Below are 20,243 nucleotides of genomic sequence, written 5' to 3' on the forward strand. Positions count from 1 at the left end.
GCCTAAGGAGGAAGGTGGGATGGAAATCAGGAATTACACTGAATGGAACTATGCTCTTAGACATAGACATTTATGGCGATCGAAAATAAGGATGATTCTCTTTGGTTAGGTGAGTACTCTCTCGGTTCATGAAAACAAAAATAAGTATTTAGACAAGTAGAATTAAGGAAAATATGACCTGGTCACTAAAGAAGATTTTAAAGTTGAGATAAGTTGAGATAAATATGAGGGTATTCGTATTAGGTCGTAAATGTGGAATTGCAAAGGTGTGTGATATTAAGGAAGGGGAGTAAAATAAGCTACTAAGTAGAATCATAGAAGGTGTTAGGATACTTAATGATTAATGAGGTCAATACAAGGCCTTGTTCGGTTCTGGGTTTTTTAAAAAACCAAGAGAGAGAAAATTTAGATGATAGGTGATGATTTTGAGAAAATAATGATTATTTTGGGTAAAAAGACTTAAAGGGTATTGATATTTATAAATAAAATATAAAATAATAATTTAAAATAGAGGGTATTTTTGTATTTTGGTTAATGATATGAGTGATGTGATGGATAAGAAGTGATTGATTGGAAAATGGATTTTGTATGGGTTTTTTAAATAACCCAAAGAGAACAAGGCCTTGATTTAAATGAAGGCCTTGATTTAAATGAGCAAGCTGACTTACTTTTGTGGAAAATTAAGGATAATTGAAAATTCAATTCAAGTTTAGTTTGACAGAATGTTCGACAAAAATGACAGATTGTTGATTAAGCTCACTTGGTTTGGTCCTCCAAAATCATCCCTTGAAATCAGATGACACTTTGACTTGCATTATGGGAAAGATTGATGACGAGGGATATAATTAACTAGTACATGATTATTCCTTGTATTAGTTTTGTGTTTTGTTTATATTGTAGTGAAACAATTGTCCATATTTTGGAGAATATCTTTACTCAAACTTAATCTGGAGGAAGTTTGCCTTATACCTTGAGAATGAGAAACTTTCCTATTGATTGGAGTCCTATTAAAAAATTGGCGTTGTTAAGGCCAAAAGTGATATTTTCTTTGTTAATGTGTTCAAGTGTTACATTGGAACTATTGTGTATCAATTGTGGATCGAAAGGAATGCTATAATTTTCTCAAGAACAAGAAGGAACGACGAACAAATTTGGAAGGAAATTGTGATGGATGGTCATGCTCTTATTCATTCATGGTGACGAATACCCATGAATACGGAAAATTGGGAGATTTGTTAGAAATGGGATATCATTTTCAGAGTAGTACAAAAATGTCGATGTTCAAAGCGCGTTAAAATTTAATGATTGTGTTGTGTTCTTTTGCTTGTTGTAATCCGCTTAATTTCATTGTGATGTGTGTCAGTGTGTTGATTTCATTAATTAAAGCAAAATGTTTGTTTTGCTTGAATGTTGAACTCATGCTTTCCCATTTTTAGGTTTTTTTTAATAAAATAACGTTAGGTCGTTTTAAAAAAAATTTACTTGAAACATTAAACCCTAAACTCTAAATTTTGATTATCTCCTCCTTTATTCCTTTATTGTGGATATCCCAACTTTCTTGAGGTACCAATTGGCTAGTGGTTATGTTCATTTTGAAAACATATTTTTATCTAGCTAGATCAAATTCATGATTCTTTAAACTTTTTGTCAAATATTTTTATGTATAGTTAGCGTAAATATTATTCATTTGTCATTTTACAATAATTTAATTTTGATGCAACAATAATGAAGATGTAAGTAACAATAATAATAATAAGAAAGTTTTCAATGAGTAAGAACATATCAAATGTGAAAAAAAATAGGAAATCACTAAATTAAATCAAAATCAAGATATATAAAAACTAACACTACGTAATATTCATAGTTTTTAAATACACGGTTCAAACGTCGATCTAACTGGACCGACCTCAAAACATTTGAACGAGCCATCCACTTTTTGACTTCAATACAGTTACCTTTCTAACCAGACAAAATCCAGTTCAACCGAAAATTCGAAACGAAAATGTCTGAATGGAAAGGTTACCCATTATATCTCTATCAAAAATCAAGATTAGTCCTCTATCGCTGGAAATTTCTATCTACTTCTTCTCCCCCGTCTATTCAGCGACTTCGTCTTAAATCTACCATTCTAGACTAAATCAATAATTGAAATGATGAACTATTTGTTAAGAGGGTCCAATGACATTTTATTTGTTTATGACTTATAAAAAATTATACACAACTTTATTTGTGTATCGAAACACTCATATTTAAATTTCAAGGACTTTGATTCGTGGTACAACACTTCTGCTTTACCCACACTCATATCTCGAAACCATGACTAAGCTCATTGTGTTATATTTATTCTTTAAAATAAATACATAATTTAATAATTCTTGATAAATTTTATGAATATTAAATCGAAAATGAAAGTGTAATTGTTTGAATCTATATCTCAAGTCACTTGTCAACAAGTCATTCAAAAGTTATAGATTTTTCTTAACCTTCTCATTATTTCAACTCTCAATTAATTGTGCAAGTTTTTAATGAAGGAGTAAGTTTAAGAATAAATTATTGTAATTGTACTTATTATAAAATTATTGTCAAATCTCAATTTATGTTTTATAAAATTATTGTCATCAAATAACCGAATGTACTTGTATGTATGAATTCGAATAATATGAACTATAATTTATTTAAGTGCATTAAAAAGTTATGAAATATCATTATAGATAATAGTATAACCTCTTAAAATTTAATATATAATTTTAAATAAATGAATTTAAATTCACATTTAGTTATATAGAAAAAATGTCATAATAGATAATTTAACTTCATACCATTTAATGTAAAATGATTTCAAGGTTTTTCTAATGAGTGGTTCTATAAGTTATAGCTTTACAAGTCATAATCCTAAGTTATCTTCAATCTTTTTGCCTAACGAGGTCACGTATAGTTTAGCAAACTTTATAATCGATGTTATATGGGAATTGAATAAAGAAAGCTTCATTGGAATAAATTCAAACCATAAAAATAATTTAGGAGTAAGGAATATATAACAAAAACCAAAAAAAATGGTTGAATTTAGAAGTTCATTCCCAATTTTATAGTAATGGGATAAGCAGTTAAATTTGATCGGTTTAGAACTGAAATGCATGTTTAAACCATTCACGACAGCTTACTAAATTTCAAACCGTCGGTTTAAACGGTTAACAGTTTAATCCATGGACAAATTTGTTAAAACAAATTATATGTATATATATATAATAATGGAAATATATTTTCATTTATATAAACAATTACAAATATTATGAATAAGATTGAATAATATAATAATACATATACCATAATTCTAAAACACAGATGCATTATACTAAGATACAATTATGAAATTAAATTTGTCTACTAATAATAATAATAAATATTTTTGATAGTGTAATAACAAGTCTTTAAGTTTATATGATATTCTCTCATTATTACTAGTTTAAAAGTTTATACATTGTTAGGTTTAATTATAACAGAGCTGACTTTCTCTTGGTGACAAGAACAAATGCTCACTCAGAAATCTCAGAAACAAAGTATTTAGATTGGAAAAAGTGAATGGTGGAATTGAACAATGATATGGTCAAGTACATGAGAAAGCAATCAGATTCTATCATGATCTTATTATACTAGAATGGAGCAATCTGATCATTCAAACTTGCTGGTTCAAATTGTCAACAATAGGATTATGCATGAGGACAGTCAGCAACTTATTGAGATTGTCACAAAGGAGGAAATTCGTCGGTAGTTTTTTCACATGAATGGGGACAAGAGTCTAGGGCCAAATGGGTTCAATGCTACTTTTTTCAAAGACACCTGAAAAGTTGTGGGTAATGATGTTTGTGAAGGAGTTTTAAAATTTTTCTGGAATAGGCGAATGCAAACAATAGAATGTTACAATTCTGAACCTTATTGGAAGAATATCATACCTCAAAAGATTCAAGTTTTCCCTCTCATATCGAACTATATTTACAAGATTATTTCAAAATAAATTCAAAATGTTTTTAAGACATTATTTCCAATCTTATTTGTTTAATTTGGGCAATCAACGTTTATTCTTGGTAAATCTATTTTGCACAATATCCTTCTTATGCATGGACTTTTGAAGGGCTATGGTTATGGTTAGAAGAATATTTCACATAGAGTTGTTTTCAAGATTGATTTAAGGAAAGTTTTTGATTCTATAAAATTGTCTGTTATTCATGAATTCCTTAGTGTTTATGGATTTCCGCTTATTTTTATTGAATGAATTATGCAATCGTCTCAACTCCTCAGTATATTGTTAACGTAAATGACATTTATAATGGATATTTCAAAGGTAAAAATGGGGTGAGACAAGGGGATTTTTTTTTTCCTCTTTTTTTTCATAATCATGGAGATCCTTGATTGCATCTTTAAGATGTCATTGAGGAATCGACCATACATCCACCCCATAATCCAGAGATGAAGATATTACATATTTATGATTTGCATATTATCTTTTTGTGATGACTCATTCGGATGTGAATTTCATTAACACAATTAAGAAAGTATTAACTATGTTTGATAGTATTACATGTCTTTACATAAACAAGGATAAAATTTGGATTTTTATGGCGGAGTTCAGGAAAAACGAAGGTGGACATTTTTAACATCATGAGCATAAGGGAGGCCAATTTGTCGGTTTGATACCTTGATATTCCGTTGTCAACTAAGCAGCTACATATTTCACATTGTAAGTCGCTTATTATCAAAGTCAATAACTTGATTAGAGGATGGGCAACAAATAAACTTTCGTACGCGGACATAATTGAGTTGGTACAAATAGTGATTATGGGCATCATCAAATTTTGGGTACAACAAATGGTATTACAAAAAAAAAGGTCATGATAGATTTGGATCAGCTCATGAGAGATTTTATTTAGGGCAGTCAAGGAAGGTTGAAAAAAATGTCAAGTGGAATGATGTTTCCAAGCCTAAGGAGGAAGGTGGGATGGAAATCAGGAATTACACATAGACATTTATGGGCGATCGAAAATAAGGATGACTCTCTTTGAGTTAAGTGAGTACTCTCGCGGTTCATGAAAACAGAAATAAGTATCTGGACAAGTAGAATTAAGGAAAATATGACCTGGTCACTAAAGAAGATTTTAAAGTTGAGATAAATATGAGGGTATTCGTATTAGGTCGTGAATGTGGAATTGCAAAGGTGTGTGATATTAAGGAAGGGGAGTAAAATAAGCTACTAAGGAGAATCATAGAAGGTGTTAGGATACTTAATGAGGTCAATACAATTGATTTAAATGAGCAGGCTGACTTACTTTTGTGGAAAATTAAGGATAATTGAAAATTCAATTCAAGTTTAGTTTGACAGAATGTTCAAGAACAATGACAGATTGTTGATTAAGCTCACTTGGTTTGGTCCTCCAAAATCATCCCTCGAAATCAGATGGCACTTTGGCTTGCATTATGGGAAAGATTGACGACGAGGATATAATTAACTAGTACATGATTATTCCTTGTATTAGTTTTGTGTTTTGTTCATATTGTAGTGAAACAATTGTCCATATTTTGGAGAATGTCTTTACTCAAACTTAATTTGGAGGAAGTTAATTTGCCTTATACCCTGAGAATGAGAAACTTTCCTATTGATTGGAGTCATATTAAAAAATTGGTCTTTGTTAAGGCCAAAATTGATATTTTATTTGTTAATGTGTTAAGTGTTACATTGGAACTATTGTGTATCAATTGTGGATGGAAATGAATGCTATAATTTTCTCAAGAACAAGAAGGAACAACGAACAAATTTGGAAGGAAATTGTGATGGACGGTCATGCTCTTATTCATACATGGTGACGAATACCCATGAATCCGGAAAATTGGGAGATTTGTTAGAAATGGGATATCATTTTTAGAGTAGTACGAAAATGTTGATGTTCAAGGCGCGTTAAAATTTTAATGATTGTGTTGTGTTCTTTTGCTTGTTGTAATCCGCTTAATTTCATTGTGATGTGTGTCAGTGTGTTGATTTCATTAATTAAAGCAAAATGTTTGTTTTGCTTAAATGTTGAAGTTATGTTTTCTCATTTTTAGGTTTTTTTAATAAAATAACGTTAAATCGTTTTAAAAAAAATTACTTGAAACATTAAACCCTAAACTCTAAATTTTAATATCTCCTTCTTTATTGTGGATATCCCAACTTTCCTGAGGTACCAATTGGCTAGTGGTTAGGTTCATTTTGAAAACATATTTTTATCTAGCTAGATCAAATTCATGATTCTTTAAACTTTTTGTCAAATATTTTTATGTATAGTTAGCGTAAATATTATCCATTTGTTATTTTACAATAATTTAATTTTGATGCAACAATAATGAAGATGTAAGTAACAATAATAAGAAAGTTTTCAATGAGTAAGAACATATCAAATGTGAAAAAAATTAGGAAATCACTAAATTAAAGCAAAATCGAGATATATAAAAACTAACACACTACGTAATATTCATAGTTTTTAAATACGCGATTCAAACGACGATCTAACTGGACCGACCTCAAAACGTTTGAATGAGCCATCCACTTTTTGACTTCAATACAGTTACTTTCTAACCAGACAAAATCCAGTTCGACCGAAAATTCGAAACGAAAATGTCTGAATGGAAAGGTTACCACCCATTATATCTCTATCAAAAATCAAGATTAGTCCTATATCGCTGGAAATTTCTATCTACTTCTTCTCCCCCGTCTATTCAGCGACTTCGTCTTAAATCTACCATTCTAGACTAAATCAATAAGGTTAGTCTCTGTCGCTGAAACTGAAACAATAAGGGTAAAAATAAAATTGGTGCTTTTGAATTAAAAGGGAAGAGGGTCACTTTTTCCTTTGAATAGTTATATAAAGTTGTAAATAAAAAAAATTAATTGTGTACTTTTTTATAATAAAATTTAATTAAGGTGAATCTGTGTTTACCGTAATTTGTAATTAATTAAGTTTTTTTTTTTTTTTTAAATATAGCAATCATTTGATATATTATATATTTTGATTCAATTTTTTATTTATTTTTTATAAATTTTTAATTTTTTTTTTAGTTTTATGTGCCTTGTCTCTCGACACCCGAAAAGCACTCATCACCACTTCTTCTGGCATTGCCCGCATCACCCAAGTCTTGCCAGCAAGCGGGCTTGACACCGCCAACTTGACTTCAGCGTAATTCTGAGGGACGACCAATAGTTGCCCTTGGCGGACTTCGCCATTGAAGACAACCCTGTTGGAGTGACCCACCACTTGAATTCGGCCCGACCCACGTAATATGTAGATTATGTTGTGGGCGTTAAGGGTCCAGTGTGGCGCAGCCATTGCGTTCTGCACATTTTGTAAAGGAAAATCAAAACAGTTAGAAAACGTTGTCAGTTTGAGTCTCTATTTGTAAGCTTACCTCGTAAAGGACTCCTCTCTCCGCGCTCAATTGGATTTGCTTCAAAATTGGGAGATTATGACTGTTGACGGTGCTGATGCGACCACCCTGAGCGGTGTACACATCTGCTCTCTCTGAATCATCGAGATTTTCTCTGATCCTCATTGTGCAAACGGTTTCCTCGAATCCGTTGCTGCTTGGACTCTGCTCTCTTCTTTCCTCTTCGTACTTTGATGGTCTTTGCATTTCGAATTCTTTCCCTACTCTCACGATGAATCCCCTGTTATCATCTTGTCCCTGTAGTCTTGCGGCTGTCTCCAAGTCGACTTGGAAGGATTCCGCCAAAACCTCGGTCTCAAATCCCTGGAAAAGGTTGCCTGAAAAGTTCTCCTCTTGTTGGCCCCTGGACTTCCTCTGTTGCATTTCTCTCATCTCTTGCGGGTTCCCAGCAAGGAAGAATCTCTGCAACACAATTCAAGAAGACTCGCTCTCTAATTTATTCGAAGAAAGTAATATATATTTATAGGATATGTTACCCTGAGGTTTTGATCGAGCTGGTTTTCGGCGTTGCTGGTATCGTGTACCACCATGAGTTCAAGGTCTTCATTGCCGTCGTTATGGACCCAATGAGCTACAAGGCTACACCGACTTGAAAGGCAACAATGTCTCCTTTTCTGCAACCGTGGATCTTCTGGTGTTGATCCCTAAACTTTTGAGAGCCAAATCGTCCTCCAACTTCAGTTTGTGCGCTCGATTGAAACGTCTCTGCGCAGCCTGGATTTATGGTGCCAACAATTCCCCTACCTGTTCCATGCATGCAGGTTTTTCTTTCAATCACAATATTTAAGTAGTAAAATTTAACAAAGAGAGGTGATAGATTATTAAGTAGAACAACATGCCTTTTACAACATATGCTAGCAAAGGGGCATTGCTGAAAGTAGGCAAGAGAAGCCCTCCTTGCTGGATGAGATGGCGGGAGGCGGCCACACCGGCACACTGAATCTGGTCAGAGGTCTGGTCCCAAACATCGGTGTAACCAGCTTCATGCTGGAGGCGCCTGGCAGGCTCAAGAGGGTTGAGGCTTTGGATGCGACACTGCGCCTTCTGTTGTTGCCCAGCTTGTCCATAGCCTCCGGTTGTAAGGACCATGAAGCATAGTATGCTAATTGGAAGGACATAAGAGTTAGCCATGGCTATAGATAGCTAATTAGGAAGTGGGATATGAATGAATGTGGATTGTAGGGATAATTTATAAGGGAGAGAAGTTGTTTGAGAGAACTCCACGTAAATTTCATAGTGCATGGCTGGTTTTTGTTTTACAGCAACCTTGGTTTTGGTTTGCATGATGCATGTAGACAAATTCATTATATATTCTCAGCAGCTTGAGACACATGCAACCCCTATGTGGACCAGGGCATGCATGGCTTTATGAGCAGCTGGAATGTAAAAATGAATCTCTTCTAATATTTATGTGAATGTCTCAATTTTCATATACTTTACAAAAATGTTTTTGAACATTGCTATAACTTTCCAATTATCAAAGGAACAACAAAAGTTATATTCACTGTTATTAGTTCAAAATGTTGGCAATGAAAGCAAATTATTGGTACAATGATACATATATGATATAACAAAGCTAATTTTGCATGTAAAAGTAATTTGTTTATGTCTCAATCCGATAAAGTTGATTCATAAGGTGAGACATTGAATGCTTTAATCACATGACACACAAAAAACAAATGTTTAAAGATTTAAAGATGCGAAATAATCAAGAAGTTTTACAATTTGAAGGCAAATGTATAATTGCAATTAAAATTAGCTAACATTAACACTACACTCCTACGTGATATTTAGTTTATTCCTAATTTTGCCCATAATTTATTATCGTTGGACAACTATTGACCAGTGGTATTTTATTGAATTTGATAATGATACATGTGTTGTTAAACGCAAAACAAATTGACTTGTCAATTATCAATGTGTGATGACCAATATTGTGGCTAGACTAGATTGAGTCATTGTAATTGTCCAAACATGAAACCTATTTGTAGGTTAATGTACCTTAGGAATAGTTTGAACATGTTATTAATAGTTTCTTGCGGGCAATTTGACAGAAATTAACTTTTGTAAAAAAATATCTATCGTGCGTCTTAAGTTTTGTGAATATGAGCTCTCTGTATATTTATGTATCTCAACAGCTCATTTGATCAAGAGGAGGAATGCGGGGCTCAGCCAGACTATATTGCTGCTTTTGATTTGCAATGTAAGATGCCAATATCTTAAAATACTTGTTCTTCAGCTTACTGGATCATTCCATTTTGACATAGCCAATCACTTTGGTCATATATGGTCAGTTGCTAGTGTAGATAAGTAGATTAGGTGTTAAAGTTGATCATGTTTAGCATAATTTGCTTTTATATTATATATTCACTAAGAGTAAATCATGTTTTCAAAGACAACATAAATGAGTTAATCTGTATGAGAGTTAACCGATTAGCTTAGATCTTTTGGTGTTGATCTCTGAACCTTTCAGAGCCAAATTGTTCACCAGAGTCACTTGATTGAAAGGTCTCTGCGCAGCCTGGATTTATGATGCCAACAATTCCCCTACCTATTCCATAATACTACTAGCAAAGGGGCATTGTTGAAAGAAGGCAAGACGAGGCCTCCTTGCTGGATGAAGTGATGGGAGACAGCCACACCGGCACACTGAATCTGGTTAGAGGTCTGGACAGCATACCTCTAACAACATAGGCTAGCTACTATAACGATGACTTAAGAGGTGTACGTACCAGATCAGTTACTCTAGCATCGATGCTGACTTGGTGACGGGCTCACTGAAACATAGATGAATATTAAAATAAGAGACCAGATTATCATCCTGGCCCATGTAGTCTCGCGGCTGTCTCCATGTCCACATTGAAGGATTCGGCCAAGACCTCGGTTTCAAATCCCTTAAAAAGGTTGCTTAAAAAGATTTCCTCGTATAAACGATACAATTGCTATTAAAACTAGCCAAGGTAACACTAAACTCTTAATGAGATGTTTAGTTTATTCCTAGCCCATAATTGACTAGTGTTGGACAATATAAATATAATTATTTATTAATATATTATTATATAGATTATAAAATAATTAATATAAATATAATTGTTGTGTATATATATAATTATTTATTAATTTATTATTATATAGATTATAAAATAATTAATAATATGTATATATATTAATAAAAATATAAATTAAAATAAATAATAATAATAAACAATCTATTAAATATGAAAAGAATTAAAAAAAATAAAAATATAGAAGTTAATATATAAAAATAGAGAAATATATATATAAATATATAAATATATTTATATTTTTTTAATGTAAAAGAAAGAGTGACTCATTTATACTCATACCAACATTTAAATGACCCGGCTTTAGAACAATTTAAGAATTAAACATTAGTTATATAAAGATTTTAAAAATATATATTGAATTAAACAAAATGATATTATTATATATTTGGATCATTAACTAAAGGTGTATAATACAAATAATAAATTCTTAAGGGTGTAAAGTTGACAAATAGAAAAGGTTAGAGTGTCAAATAAGAAATTAGAAGATTTTAATGCGTATAAATAAACTGCTAATTCATAAAACCCTAAAAATCTGTTCTTGCGGCGTCTTCTTCTTCCTTCCCCTTTCGATCCGAACCCTAATAGCAGGAAAATGGTGAGATTCCACGAGACCTTTTATACATTTTCACTTGTATCTTTTCGATTTTACATTATGTTAATTGATCTGATTGATTCTACAGCCTTTCAAGAGGTTCGTTGAGATTGGGAGAGTCGCACTTGTCAACTATGGAAGTGACTACGGGAAACTTGTTGTCATCGTTGACGTCGTCGATCAGAACCGAGTAAGATTTGTTTCTTTGTTTCGGATTTCATGATTTCTGTGTTTTAGTTAGATATAGATAACTATATGAAGTGTCGAGATTGTATTTTTGAGTTGGAATCAGAAATGTGAGTTAACTTACGGTTTTAGTATACATTCAATTGAGATATCTGAGTTAATTATTGTAAATTATATAGGTAAAATTGTACTTATATGAAATCTGTAACTAAGCCCTCAAAAAGATTTGAAATTGACTGGAGTATAGTTACTTATTTAACACAAACCTTTTGGATTCAGTTAGTGCAATAGGATTGGAACTAGGGTTTGTTTGCATCTCTCATTGAAGAAGTGTCAATTTCTTTTGATATGTATGCTGTTTTTCTAAAGAGGTGGATTTAAATCTCTTCTCTTTATTGTTTGAGCTCTTTGAATCAACTGTCGAAAATAATATGGAGATTTTGTCTGTTTAATGACCTGATAAACTCGGTTTAAGAAAAACGGGTGTAGTTTATACAATGAATTTCATTAACCTTATGATATATTCTTTACATGTAACAGGCTCTTGTTGATGCTCCTGATATGGTTCGAACCCAAATGAATTTCAAGAGACTTTCATTAACAGATATCAAGATCGACATTAAAAGGGTTCCTCAGAAGAAGACTTTAATTGCTGCTATGGAGGCTGCTGATGTCAAGAACAAATGGGAGAACAGTTCGTGGGGTAGGAAGTTGATTGTTCAGAAGAGAAGAGCTGCACTAAACGATTTTGACAGATTCAAGATTATGTTGGCTAAAATCAAGGTATGTTGTGATGTTTTTTAAACCTTAAATTTGTTGATAAATCTAAACATTTCTTCTCCTCACACTTATATTTGCAGAGAGCTGGAGTTGTCAGGCAAGAGCTTGCAAAGCTCAAGAAGAGCTCAGTTGCTGCTGCATAAGATAAGATATTCTATAGTTTTCAAGATGACTTTAAGATTTGTGTTTGTTTCTTTGTTACTTTTTGAACAATTTGTGGGGTTTTTTGGGGGTGAAACTTGCAGGAACATGAGCCACATTAAATGTTATTTGTTTCAACTTTGCCAATTGTTTCTGTAATTCAGTTAGAAAACAGAGAAATTTTCAATTAATGAGTATTTGGAAATGGGTAATTCTCATTGAAAAATTGTTAAAATTCAAATTTAAAGTACCTTTTTGTTCTCTTGGAATAATATTGTTTTTTTGAGATGTTTATACAAATATTATTAGAACATGATTAATTGGTGTTGGTTGAGGTCTTAGGGAATGAAGTTATAGAATTTTTTTCTTTTTTTTTTTATAGTAACCAATTCCACCTCCTCTTTTAAACCAAGTTGTCCATTCTTAGCCTTCAACCAATGTCTATTTTATACTGTCCATTCTTCAGATTCAATTATCATATAAAACACAATATATCACAATATTTTTTTGAGTGGTTCAATATGATAAATCTATGGTTGTATTTATTTGAGTTCTAAATGAATGGAAGTTTATTATGATTTTTATATGACAATTATATTAGGTTTTCTGATTTTACACTATGTTAATTTATCTTTATTTTGATGTAAAAAATAATGACAAATTTCTATTTCTAATAGAAGACACAAAATAGTTAAATATTCTAATTATAACATTAATGTTGAACATGTTGATTGTTATATATATTATGTTGGAGCTGGATATGCTGTCTCAATATTTGTCCCCTCTTGTATCATGAAAAGTTTTTATTTTTCTATATAATTTTAAAGCGTCGAGGAAGGGACAGACATTAGGATATGTCGTGGGACAGCAGATCCGCCTCCATGTTATGTGTTACCTTTTGTTGTTGCTACATTTGCATTTTATGAAACTTCCACTTAAAACTAAATAAGAGAATGAATTGAGTATTTAGGCTCATAAATATCGATAATCATAGATAATTTCAGCTTATAAACCAAACAAAAATATTGAAATGACTGAACATTCTCATTACAACCTACTATGGGCTCCCATTGAACAAGCTCATTATATCGACCTTGCCTTTACTCCAAAGGTGTGTACTTTGTACTGCCCGAAGGTCATATCAATTGGAACCCCGAGCGATAAGAACGAAAGGATTGGATTCTATATAAGGGCTTCAACTTTTTTTTTTTTTTTTTTTTTTGTGTAATTTCTGATTTCAAAATCAAACCAAATATATCTGCTAGTATTATTATAGTTTAATTTTGACTAATTTGCTATTTTTACTCATGTTTTAATTATTTTAGATTAATTTTTAATTAATCCACATCAAATGACGTACTACCAAATTTGGTCAAACTAAAACAAAGTTTGTGCCCACTTGAACGTTTTTATAACACTATTATTGCTGAATTAAATTTATAATTTATGTATAAATATATATTTTATAAATAATTTTCTATATTGTATGAATTTATATATTTTAAGTAATCTTGTAATTATATATCGATCTATTTGTTAATATTTAAAAGAGCAAAACTCGATGACTTGACATAGTCCCCCATTAACCATTATTATAATATATTTTTATTTATTTTAAAATTGATTTTTTATTCATTTAAAAACGACATAACAGTGAACCAATTCACCTTATAACATAGATAGAATTCTTTTGATAGTAAGCAAACTATTAATTAATATTTCTAACACTTAGAAACTAAAACTCATAAATTAAACTTCAAGCTATTTTATTCGGTTTCGACCCCATGAGCCAGATCAATCCCTTAGTGACGGTTTACCACAGTTTCCGAATAGAAAGGGTATCGGAAAATCGGGTAAAGGAAGAACCTTGGGGATACAATTGTCTTTGACATCGTCAATTATATCGCAACAAGCCGGGCTTAAGCCAATTAAGTGACCTTCGAAGATCGATTGCACTATTTGTAAAGCACATCCTTCTACTTTGAAAATTGCTGAAAAACAACCAGCAATGTCAACCCCGGGAAATGGGAAAAATCCAATTGGCCCATTTGTGTGTTGTTGTTGCTGCAAACTTTCGGGTGAAAGAGCCGAACTCGGTTCGTCTGCCGGCATCGTCGGTACAATGACTGATGCTAATTCTGGAGCCGGAGCAGCCTTGATGGATAACACAATCGTAAATACTACGAGGGAAGTTATCAATAACTTCGACGCCATTGTTGATGTTTTGTTATCGCGCTAAATTTGTTAATCTAAAACAAGAGATAAAAACAACTTCAATTTCAAGTGCATATAAGTTATATTTGAGGGGAGTATTTATATGATGGGGATGGAGTAGTAAAGTCTAGCTAGTAGTTAATTAATGGTATTATTTTTGTGAATTAAAAACCATTGAAAAATATCAAAGAATTGTTGTTACACAAATTTAAAATTGTTGACTAGTTTATTAATTAATGGTATGGACAGTTTAATTCTAAAGCTTTCAATATATTTATGGATTAGGAATGAAAACTGTTATTTAAATTCAAGGGAACTGTTTGGTTTGGTAGGATTCACTATCTATCTTAAGTGAAAACTCATATTTTAGTGATATAAAGATAAGAATTCATTAAAAAAAATTATTTATCTTGTAAATACATATATTGATTTGGATTTTTTTTAGCTTAATGAGAAACTAAGGCTAGTGTTTGTCTATATTTTTCTATTTTCAATCCATTTTTTTCCTCTAAAAGTTAGCCCAACCCTATTATAATATTTTGGTGTGAATTAAATTTGTTACATTTGATAATTTAAACAATAATCTTACATTTAACATACATTCTCAAAATTTTACAAGTCAAATTTAACCTTTACCCTAGGCCCAAATAGGGGCTGATGATTTCACCATATCGGAATAGGAAAGCTAGTTTAGTACAAGATTGGGCAATTACAAAATTCTTCATCTTGTTGTCATGGTTCTAAAGTTCTTGGCTAATAGATGTGCATAAAGAAGCTCATTCCATGTGTCGGGCACTCCGGGCAGGCACCAATGACTGCAGTCCTGCGGAGCGTCAATTGGGGTACCCGGTTCGCGATACTTTGATGGGTGACCATCTTTCCTTATCTCCGAAAGATAAGTTATGTTCAAGAGTTGAGCGGAATTCATCCCTTCAAGTACTTGAGAAACTAAATTGTTACTTTGTGGTTCGAGTTGAATATTTTCTTGCTTAGTTTCGGGTTCTTTGTTATCGTCACAATTTCCACCTTCATTCCATGTCCCATTCCTGAAAAAAAAATTAAGGGACAATATATAACTTCAAATAATGAATTATAATTTGAATTGTATTTCCAATGCAAATGAATGTATAGGATTTGATAAGTTTTAACCCCATCATCCCATTTGAATTGAAATCCAATAATTTCTCCAAATAAATAATTGACATCAATCAGAGGATTATCGAAAGAAAGTATAAGGTTCATGAACACACTTGCCTATAATGCACGGGTGCGAAGCTGCAAAAAAATACGAAATCCCTTTTGGCATTGAAATTGGCAAGTACCCATGATCTCCATGTCTTCAAGGATTTCGAAAATGCATCCATGACATCCATTTTCATGTTCACACTTTCTCCTTCTTGAAAATATAATCCCCTAGAGTTCATATTGTAAATTATTATTCATTTGATCCAAATTTGAAAAATCAAGTTATTCAAGCTATATTTTTAATAAAGATTTAGTCAATAGAGAAGGTTAGCACTACATTTTACCATAACACTCTTTGCATTTCATGAATCATAATGAGAATTTAAATTGAAACCATCAAAACCCCTCAAAATAAAATCTTATTCACTTGAACTATTATGTATTTGTGAGTTAAAATAGCTAATTTATTGGTAGTAACACTTACATCTTTGTGGTTTTGTCCGAGTTCCACCAATGTCCTCCATTAAACACGAGCACGTCAGCTCCAGCCCACCGGTCAAAGTACCAATGTAATTTGTCCACTCGAATGGTTCCCTTAACAATTTTGGGGGCCCCAAGAGGTGGCCTATCGATGGTTACGAGGAAAGGTAACCTATAGTATTGAACGGTGAGGTTGTACTCAAAAAACATAAAGGAAAGAAAACCACGGTGTTTGGATATAGGTTTTCCATGTTCTTCGTATATCAAAGACTTGTTAGAAACTCCTTGAGAGAGCATGCACAAAAATGACTCCCATTGGTTTCGGCCAATGGAATCTCCTGCAAAAACTATCCTACCATTGCGACTCCGATTAAGGAAGTCACTTGCATTGAACCTGTCCGAAACAAAGTAAATAATCAAATACTTGTGAATTAAACAATTTGTTAGATCAATGTGTCAATAATTCACAATGTTTCTATTGCTTAAAATGTAGTCTATGTAGAGATGAATTAACATTTTAAAATGTGTGATTCCCAAGTAACATTTATTATTTTGTTATATCCAATAACCATGGTGAACTACTCTTGATGCTGGTATCATTGTAGTGAATTATTCATATCAAAATTAATATGAGTTGAAAATGAAGATAATAGGTAATTGATAACACCAATTTTGTGTTATAGAATTCGCTACAAATTAGAAAGAACAAAAACACAAAAATTATACTCATTTAAGGCGTTCTTTAGATAGTGCTATACAATAATTATTAACAAAGTTATGTTTTGTAACTAAAAAAATAATCAAATCAAGATTCTTGAAATAACTAAAATAAGCTTGCTAGTTTCCTAACTCCAATTTCTTTGCTAAATTATTTTCCTTTAGGTATTTTCAATTCATAAACAAATTAATAGTTTATGATTATCTAAAACCAAAACATTCATGTATATAAATATGCCAACCAATAATTTAAATTGATTTATTTTTGGTATTGAAAACAAGAAAAAAGCATAAATATATAAACAAGCCCTATACTTATTACTAATTTTACTCCATTATAATCATACACATGCACATGCATGCATTAATGGTAAGTTGTTTAAAAAGATTTTATTTGATCAAAATATACATTATAACAAATTAATGCATGAACAAATCAAGTAATAATAATAATAATATATATTATATTATATACTACTATAACAAAAACCCACCTTGGAAGAAGGCAGTTTTCCGGTTGCCATCTCCAATTCCGGTAACCCTTATCAAGCCGTCCATTTTTCCGGCACCTAAAACCCGGATCAAGAAACGGGCAATCTTCATCATAGAGTTGAATCGGATAAGTTTCATCCCAAACCCATCTCCCTTTGGAGAAATCACAAACGGGTTTAGTTAGAGAATTGACGTCGGAGATTGGGGGTCGCCGGAATCTGAATCGGAACCCTAGGCTGAAGAACAAGGATGTAGGTTGAAATGAGAAGGGGATTATTAGGAGGGTTATGAGGATGAGAAAGAGGAAACAAAAGGTGATTTTAAGCTCTTTCTTTGTGAAGATCTGAAAGGTAGGCAGTTGACGGGGAGGAAATTTATTATTATCCATCGAATTGTATGAGAAGAGAGAGAGAGAGATTTGATTTGTAAGAATTTGCGATTTTCTGTTTTTGAAGAGTGCGAAATTTTTGGGATTACTTTCAAAGAAAGGGATGTATTAATGTACCTAATTTCATTAATTAAGATTTTATTTTTATTATTATTATAATGTTAGATTTGGAAAACCTAGCTGATTATGGTTAAAGTTAGTTTTGATCGAGAAAATGTCTTAATTTATTTAATATTTTAATATATATGTTAAGTTAGAAATATATTTTATTTTATTTATTTATTTATGGAATTTAGCTAAAAAAAAATTGTTTCTAAAAATACATAATTTTAGTTCTTAATAACTAATTAAATAATATAATATTGTAAAATATATGTTAACTAAGAAATATATTTATTTTATTTATGATATTTAGCTAAAAAGTGATTCTAAAAGTTATGCCAGGAGGATCAAATGATTTTTTTATTTTTTATTTTTTTATTTTAAGTAAAAAGTAAAAAACTTATATTATTTTTTAATCAAACTTTTTATTTATCAAATTAATTGCTAGGTATACACTTAGAGCTTGTTTAATATTTGTTTTATTATTATTTTTTTCCTTTCATTCCATTTATCCCATTACTCTTTTTACCAATTCAAATACCTAAACAAATTAGTTTTCTATGGAGAAAGCATCTTTAACATCACGAGAATAAAAAAAATTTCCTATCAGTGAAATATCTCGGAGTTCCCTTGTCATCTAAACAACTCCAATGCTCACATTTTAGACCACTAATTGAAAAAGTTAAAAACTCTGTCTTGGGATGAGCAACTAAGAAATTGTCTTATGCATGAAGAATAGAACTCGTGAAAAGAGTTATAATGGAATAATTGGCTACTGAGCGCAACAAATAGTCATTCCAAAAAACATTATGGGTGAAATAGACAGAATAATGAGAGACTATATATAGGGTACACAAGATAGATCGGAAAAAAACCAAATGGAAAATATTTGTACTCCTAAAGAAGAAGGAGGTCTGAGAATAAAGAATTGCGTTGAATGGAATAGAGCACTCACTATACGTCATCTATGGGCACTCGAGTAGAAAATTGATTCTTTATGGGTAAAATGAGTTCATACGAGATTTATAAAAGGAGAATCAATATCTGGACATGTGCAATCAATGAACAAATGATATGGTCACTGAAGAAAATCATAAGATCAAGGAAGAATGCTTATAAAATGATGCAATGCACCATAGGAAATGGAAGGCGATTACTATTCTGGCATGATCATTAGCTAAAAAGTAATCCCATAATACTCAAAGATGAATTTCAAGGATGTAGTATCAGAAGAAGTTGTCTAAGACTCTCGGTTAGAGAAGCTTATGAAAGAAAATGTGAATCAATTCTGAGGCGAAATTCAAATGGAGACAAAATTCTGAATTTGATTAGTAATTTGCAGTTCAATGAAAGAAGTGACAATCTATCTTGGGAAATAGAAAGAAATGGAAAGTTTGTTGTTGTTTGGCATGGACAAGCATTAGAACAAAAGAACAGGTGGTCGACTGACATAAAGTGGTCCAGTCTATAAAGATAATCCCTCGACATCAATTCATCCTTTGACTAATTTACAAGAAAAGACTGACGACGCGAGAAAGAATTCGAAAATACATGAATATACCTGATGCTAATTGTCTAATCTGAAGGGAACGAGAAAAACATAAATAATTTATTTGGGGAATGCTCATTTGTATCTATACTTTGGTCTAATTTTGCAAGGAATATGAACATCTCTAACTTCCCAAGAACATAGAATGAAATCAAAAAAATGATAATGATGAAATGAAAAGGAGACAACTTCTACGCAAATTACTGAAATGTTTCAATAGAGCACTAATCTACTTTGTATGGAGGGAAAGAAATGCAAGAATTTAAAGTACAATGCGCAAATCAGTGGAGAAAGTCTGGGAAGATGTAGTTGTAGACGACAATGCACTTATTCATAATTGAAGAGGAATTCATAAGAATGAATAAAACTGAAGCTTAAGCCAAAAATGCAACTATGAAATAGTCACCAACAAAATCAAATTCAAAACGATTTAAGTAGTTTTTGTTTGTTGTAATTCTCATTGTTGTTAAAGCTAGAGCTTATCTAAGTTTGATTTTAATTCTCGAACTATTCTCCCATTTTTAGGTTTTTTAATGAAATGACACTAAATTGTTTTTTCGGATATGGATCGGAAAAAATAAATTTCGGATACCTGAAGCTGATTCGGTGATTTTTAAAATTTATTAAATAATTACAAACCCCAAAAAAAATACCCAAACAAATATCTCTCTTTTCAAAGGAAACTAGAGAAAATCCCAAAGCTATCAATAACAGCGTCGACTTGATTCCAATCCATGATCCACATTGATAACGATGGAGAACAAGCCATCTCATAACTACTGTTAGATTCTATTATCTTCTCCATATTCATCTGCTTTCCGTTTCCTTGATCTCCAACAATGATATTTATTTTTCTTCCACTTTTCTCTCCTCCGATTG

The 20,243-nt window shown here is 31.7% G+C and overlaps 4 protein-coding genes across 4 annotated transcripts; 1 reads left to right on the forward strand and 3 right to left on the reverse strand.

Moving 5' to 3' along the window:
- Window positions 1–6,777: 6,777 nt before the first annotated feature.
- LOC124912989 (11S globulin seed storage protein Jug r 4-like) lies at window positions 6,778–8,601 on the reverse strand. The gene is made up of 5 exons (XM_047453615.1): window positions 8,310–8,601; window positions 8,060–8,214; window positions 7,432–7,872; window positions 7,095–7,358; window positions 6,778–6,810 (listed from the first exon to the last, which is right to left on the reverse strand). Exons 1-5 carry the CDS (start codon window positions 8,599–8,601, stop codon window positions 6,778–6,780), a joined length of 1,185 nt encoding a protein of 394 aa, XP_047309571.1.
- A 2,439-nt stretch (window positions 8,602–11,040) lies between these two features.
- On the forward strand, window positions 11,041–12,472 carry LOC124912123 (60S ribosomal protein L14-1-like). The gene is made up of 4 exons (XM_047452685.1): window positions 11,041–11,133; window positions 11,219–11,320; window positions 11,857–12,099; window positions 12,177–12,472. Exons 1-4 carry the CDS (start codon window positions 11,131–11,133, stop codon window positions 12,237–12,239), a joined length of 411 nt encoding a protein of 136 aa, XP_047308641.1. The 5' UTR covers window positions 11,041–11,130; the 3' UTR covers window positions 12,240–12,472.
- Window positions 12,473–14,031: 1,559 nt separating this feature from the next.
- LOC124912990 lies at window positions 14,032–14,451 on the reverse strand. The gene has a single exon (XM_047453616.1). The coding sequence runs from the start codon at window positions 14,449–14,451 to the stop codon at window positions 14,032–14,034; it is 420 nt and encodes a 139-aa protein (XP_047309572.1).
- A 719-nt stretch (window positions 14,452–15,170) lies between these two features.
- On the reverse strand, window positions 15,171–17,713 carry LOC124912991 (protein trichome birefringence-like 8). The gene is made up of 4 exons (XM_047453617.1): window positions 17,328–17,713; window positions 16,121–16,510; window positions 15,706–15,864; window positions 15,171–15,497 (listed from the first exon to the last, which is right to left on the reverse strand). The coding sequence occupies exons 1-4, from the start codon at window positions 17,711–17,713 to the stop codon at window positions 15,173–15,175; spliced, it is 1,260 nt and encodes a 419-aa protein (XP_047309573.1). The 3' UTR covers window positions 15,171–15,172.
- Between the last annotated feature and the right edge of the window lie 2,530 nt (window positions 17,714–20,243).

Source organism: Impatiens glandulifera, chromosome 8, assembly GCF_907164915.1.
Source record: "Impatiens glandulifera chromosome 8, dImpGla2.1, whole genome shotgun sequence".
Taxonomy (NCBI): domain Eukaryota; kingdom Viridiplantae; phylum Streptophyta; class Magnoliopsida; order Ericales; family Balsaminaceae; genus Impatiens; species Impatiens glandulifera.

Excerpts from the sequence above, each read along its gene's own strand:
- LOC124912989 (XM_047453615.1), bottom strand. The coding sequence starts at position 8,601 with ATGGCTAACTCTTATGTCCTTCCAATTAGCATACTATGCTTCATGGTC. Across the intron at positions 8,215-8,309 it reads GCTAGCATATGTTGTAAAAG|GTAGGGGAATTGTTGGCACC; the intron begins GCATGTTGTTCT and ends TGCATGGAACAG. Across the intron at positions 7,359-7,431 it reads AGAGAGGAGTCCTTTACGAG|AACGCAATGGCTGCGCCACA; the intron begins GTAAGCTTACAA and ends CAAAATGTGCAG.
- LOC124912123 (XM_047452685.1), top strand. Across the intron at positions 11,321-11,856 it reads ACGTCGTCGATCAGAACCGA|GCTCTTGTTGATGCTCCTGA; the intron begins GTAAGATTTGTT and ends TACATGTAACAG. Across the intron at positions 12,100-12,176 it reads TTATGTTGGCTAAAATCAAG|AGAGCTGGAGTTGTCAGGCA; the intron begins GTATGTTGTGAT and ends TTATATTTGCAG.
- LOC124912990 (XM_047453616.1), bottom strand. The coding sequence starts at position 14,451 with ATGGCGTCGAAGTTATTGATAACTTCCCTCGTAGTATTTACGATTGTG.
- LOC124912991 (XM_047453617.1), bottom strand. The coding sequence starts at position 17,713 with ATGGATAATAATAAATTTCCTCCCCGTCAACTGCCTACCTTTCAGATC. Across the intron at positions 16,511-17,327 it reads GAAAACTGCCTTCTTCCAAG|GTTCAATGCAAGTGACTTCC; the intron begins GTGGGTTTTTGT and ends TGTTTCGGACAG. Across the intron at positions 15,498-15,705 it reads TTCGCACCCGTGCATTATAG|GAATGGGACATGGAATGAAG; the intron begins GCAAGTGTGTTC and ends TTTTTTTTTCAG.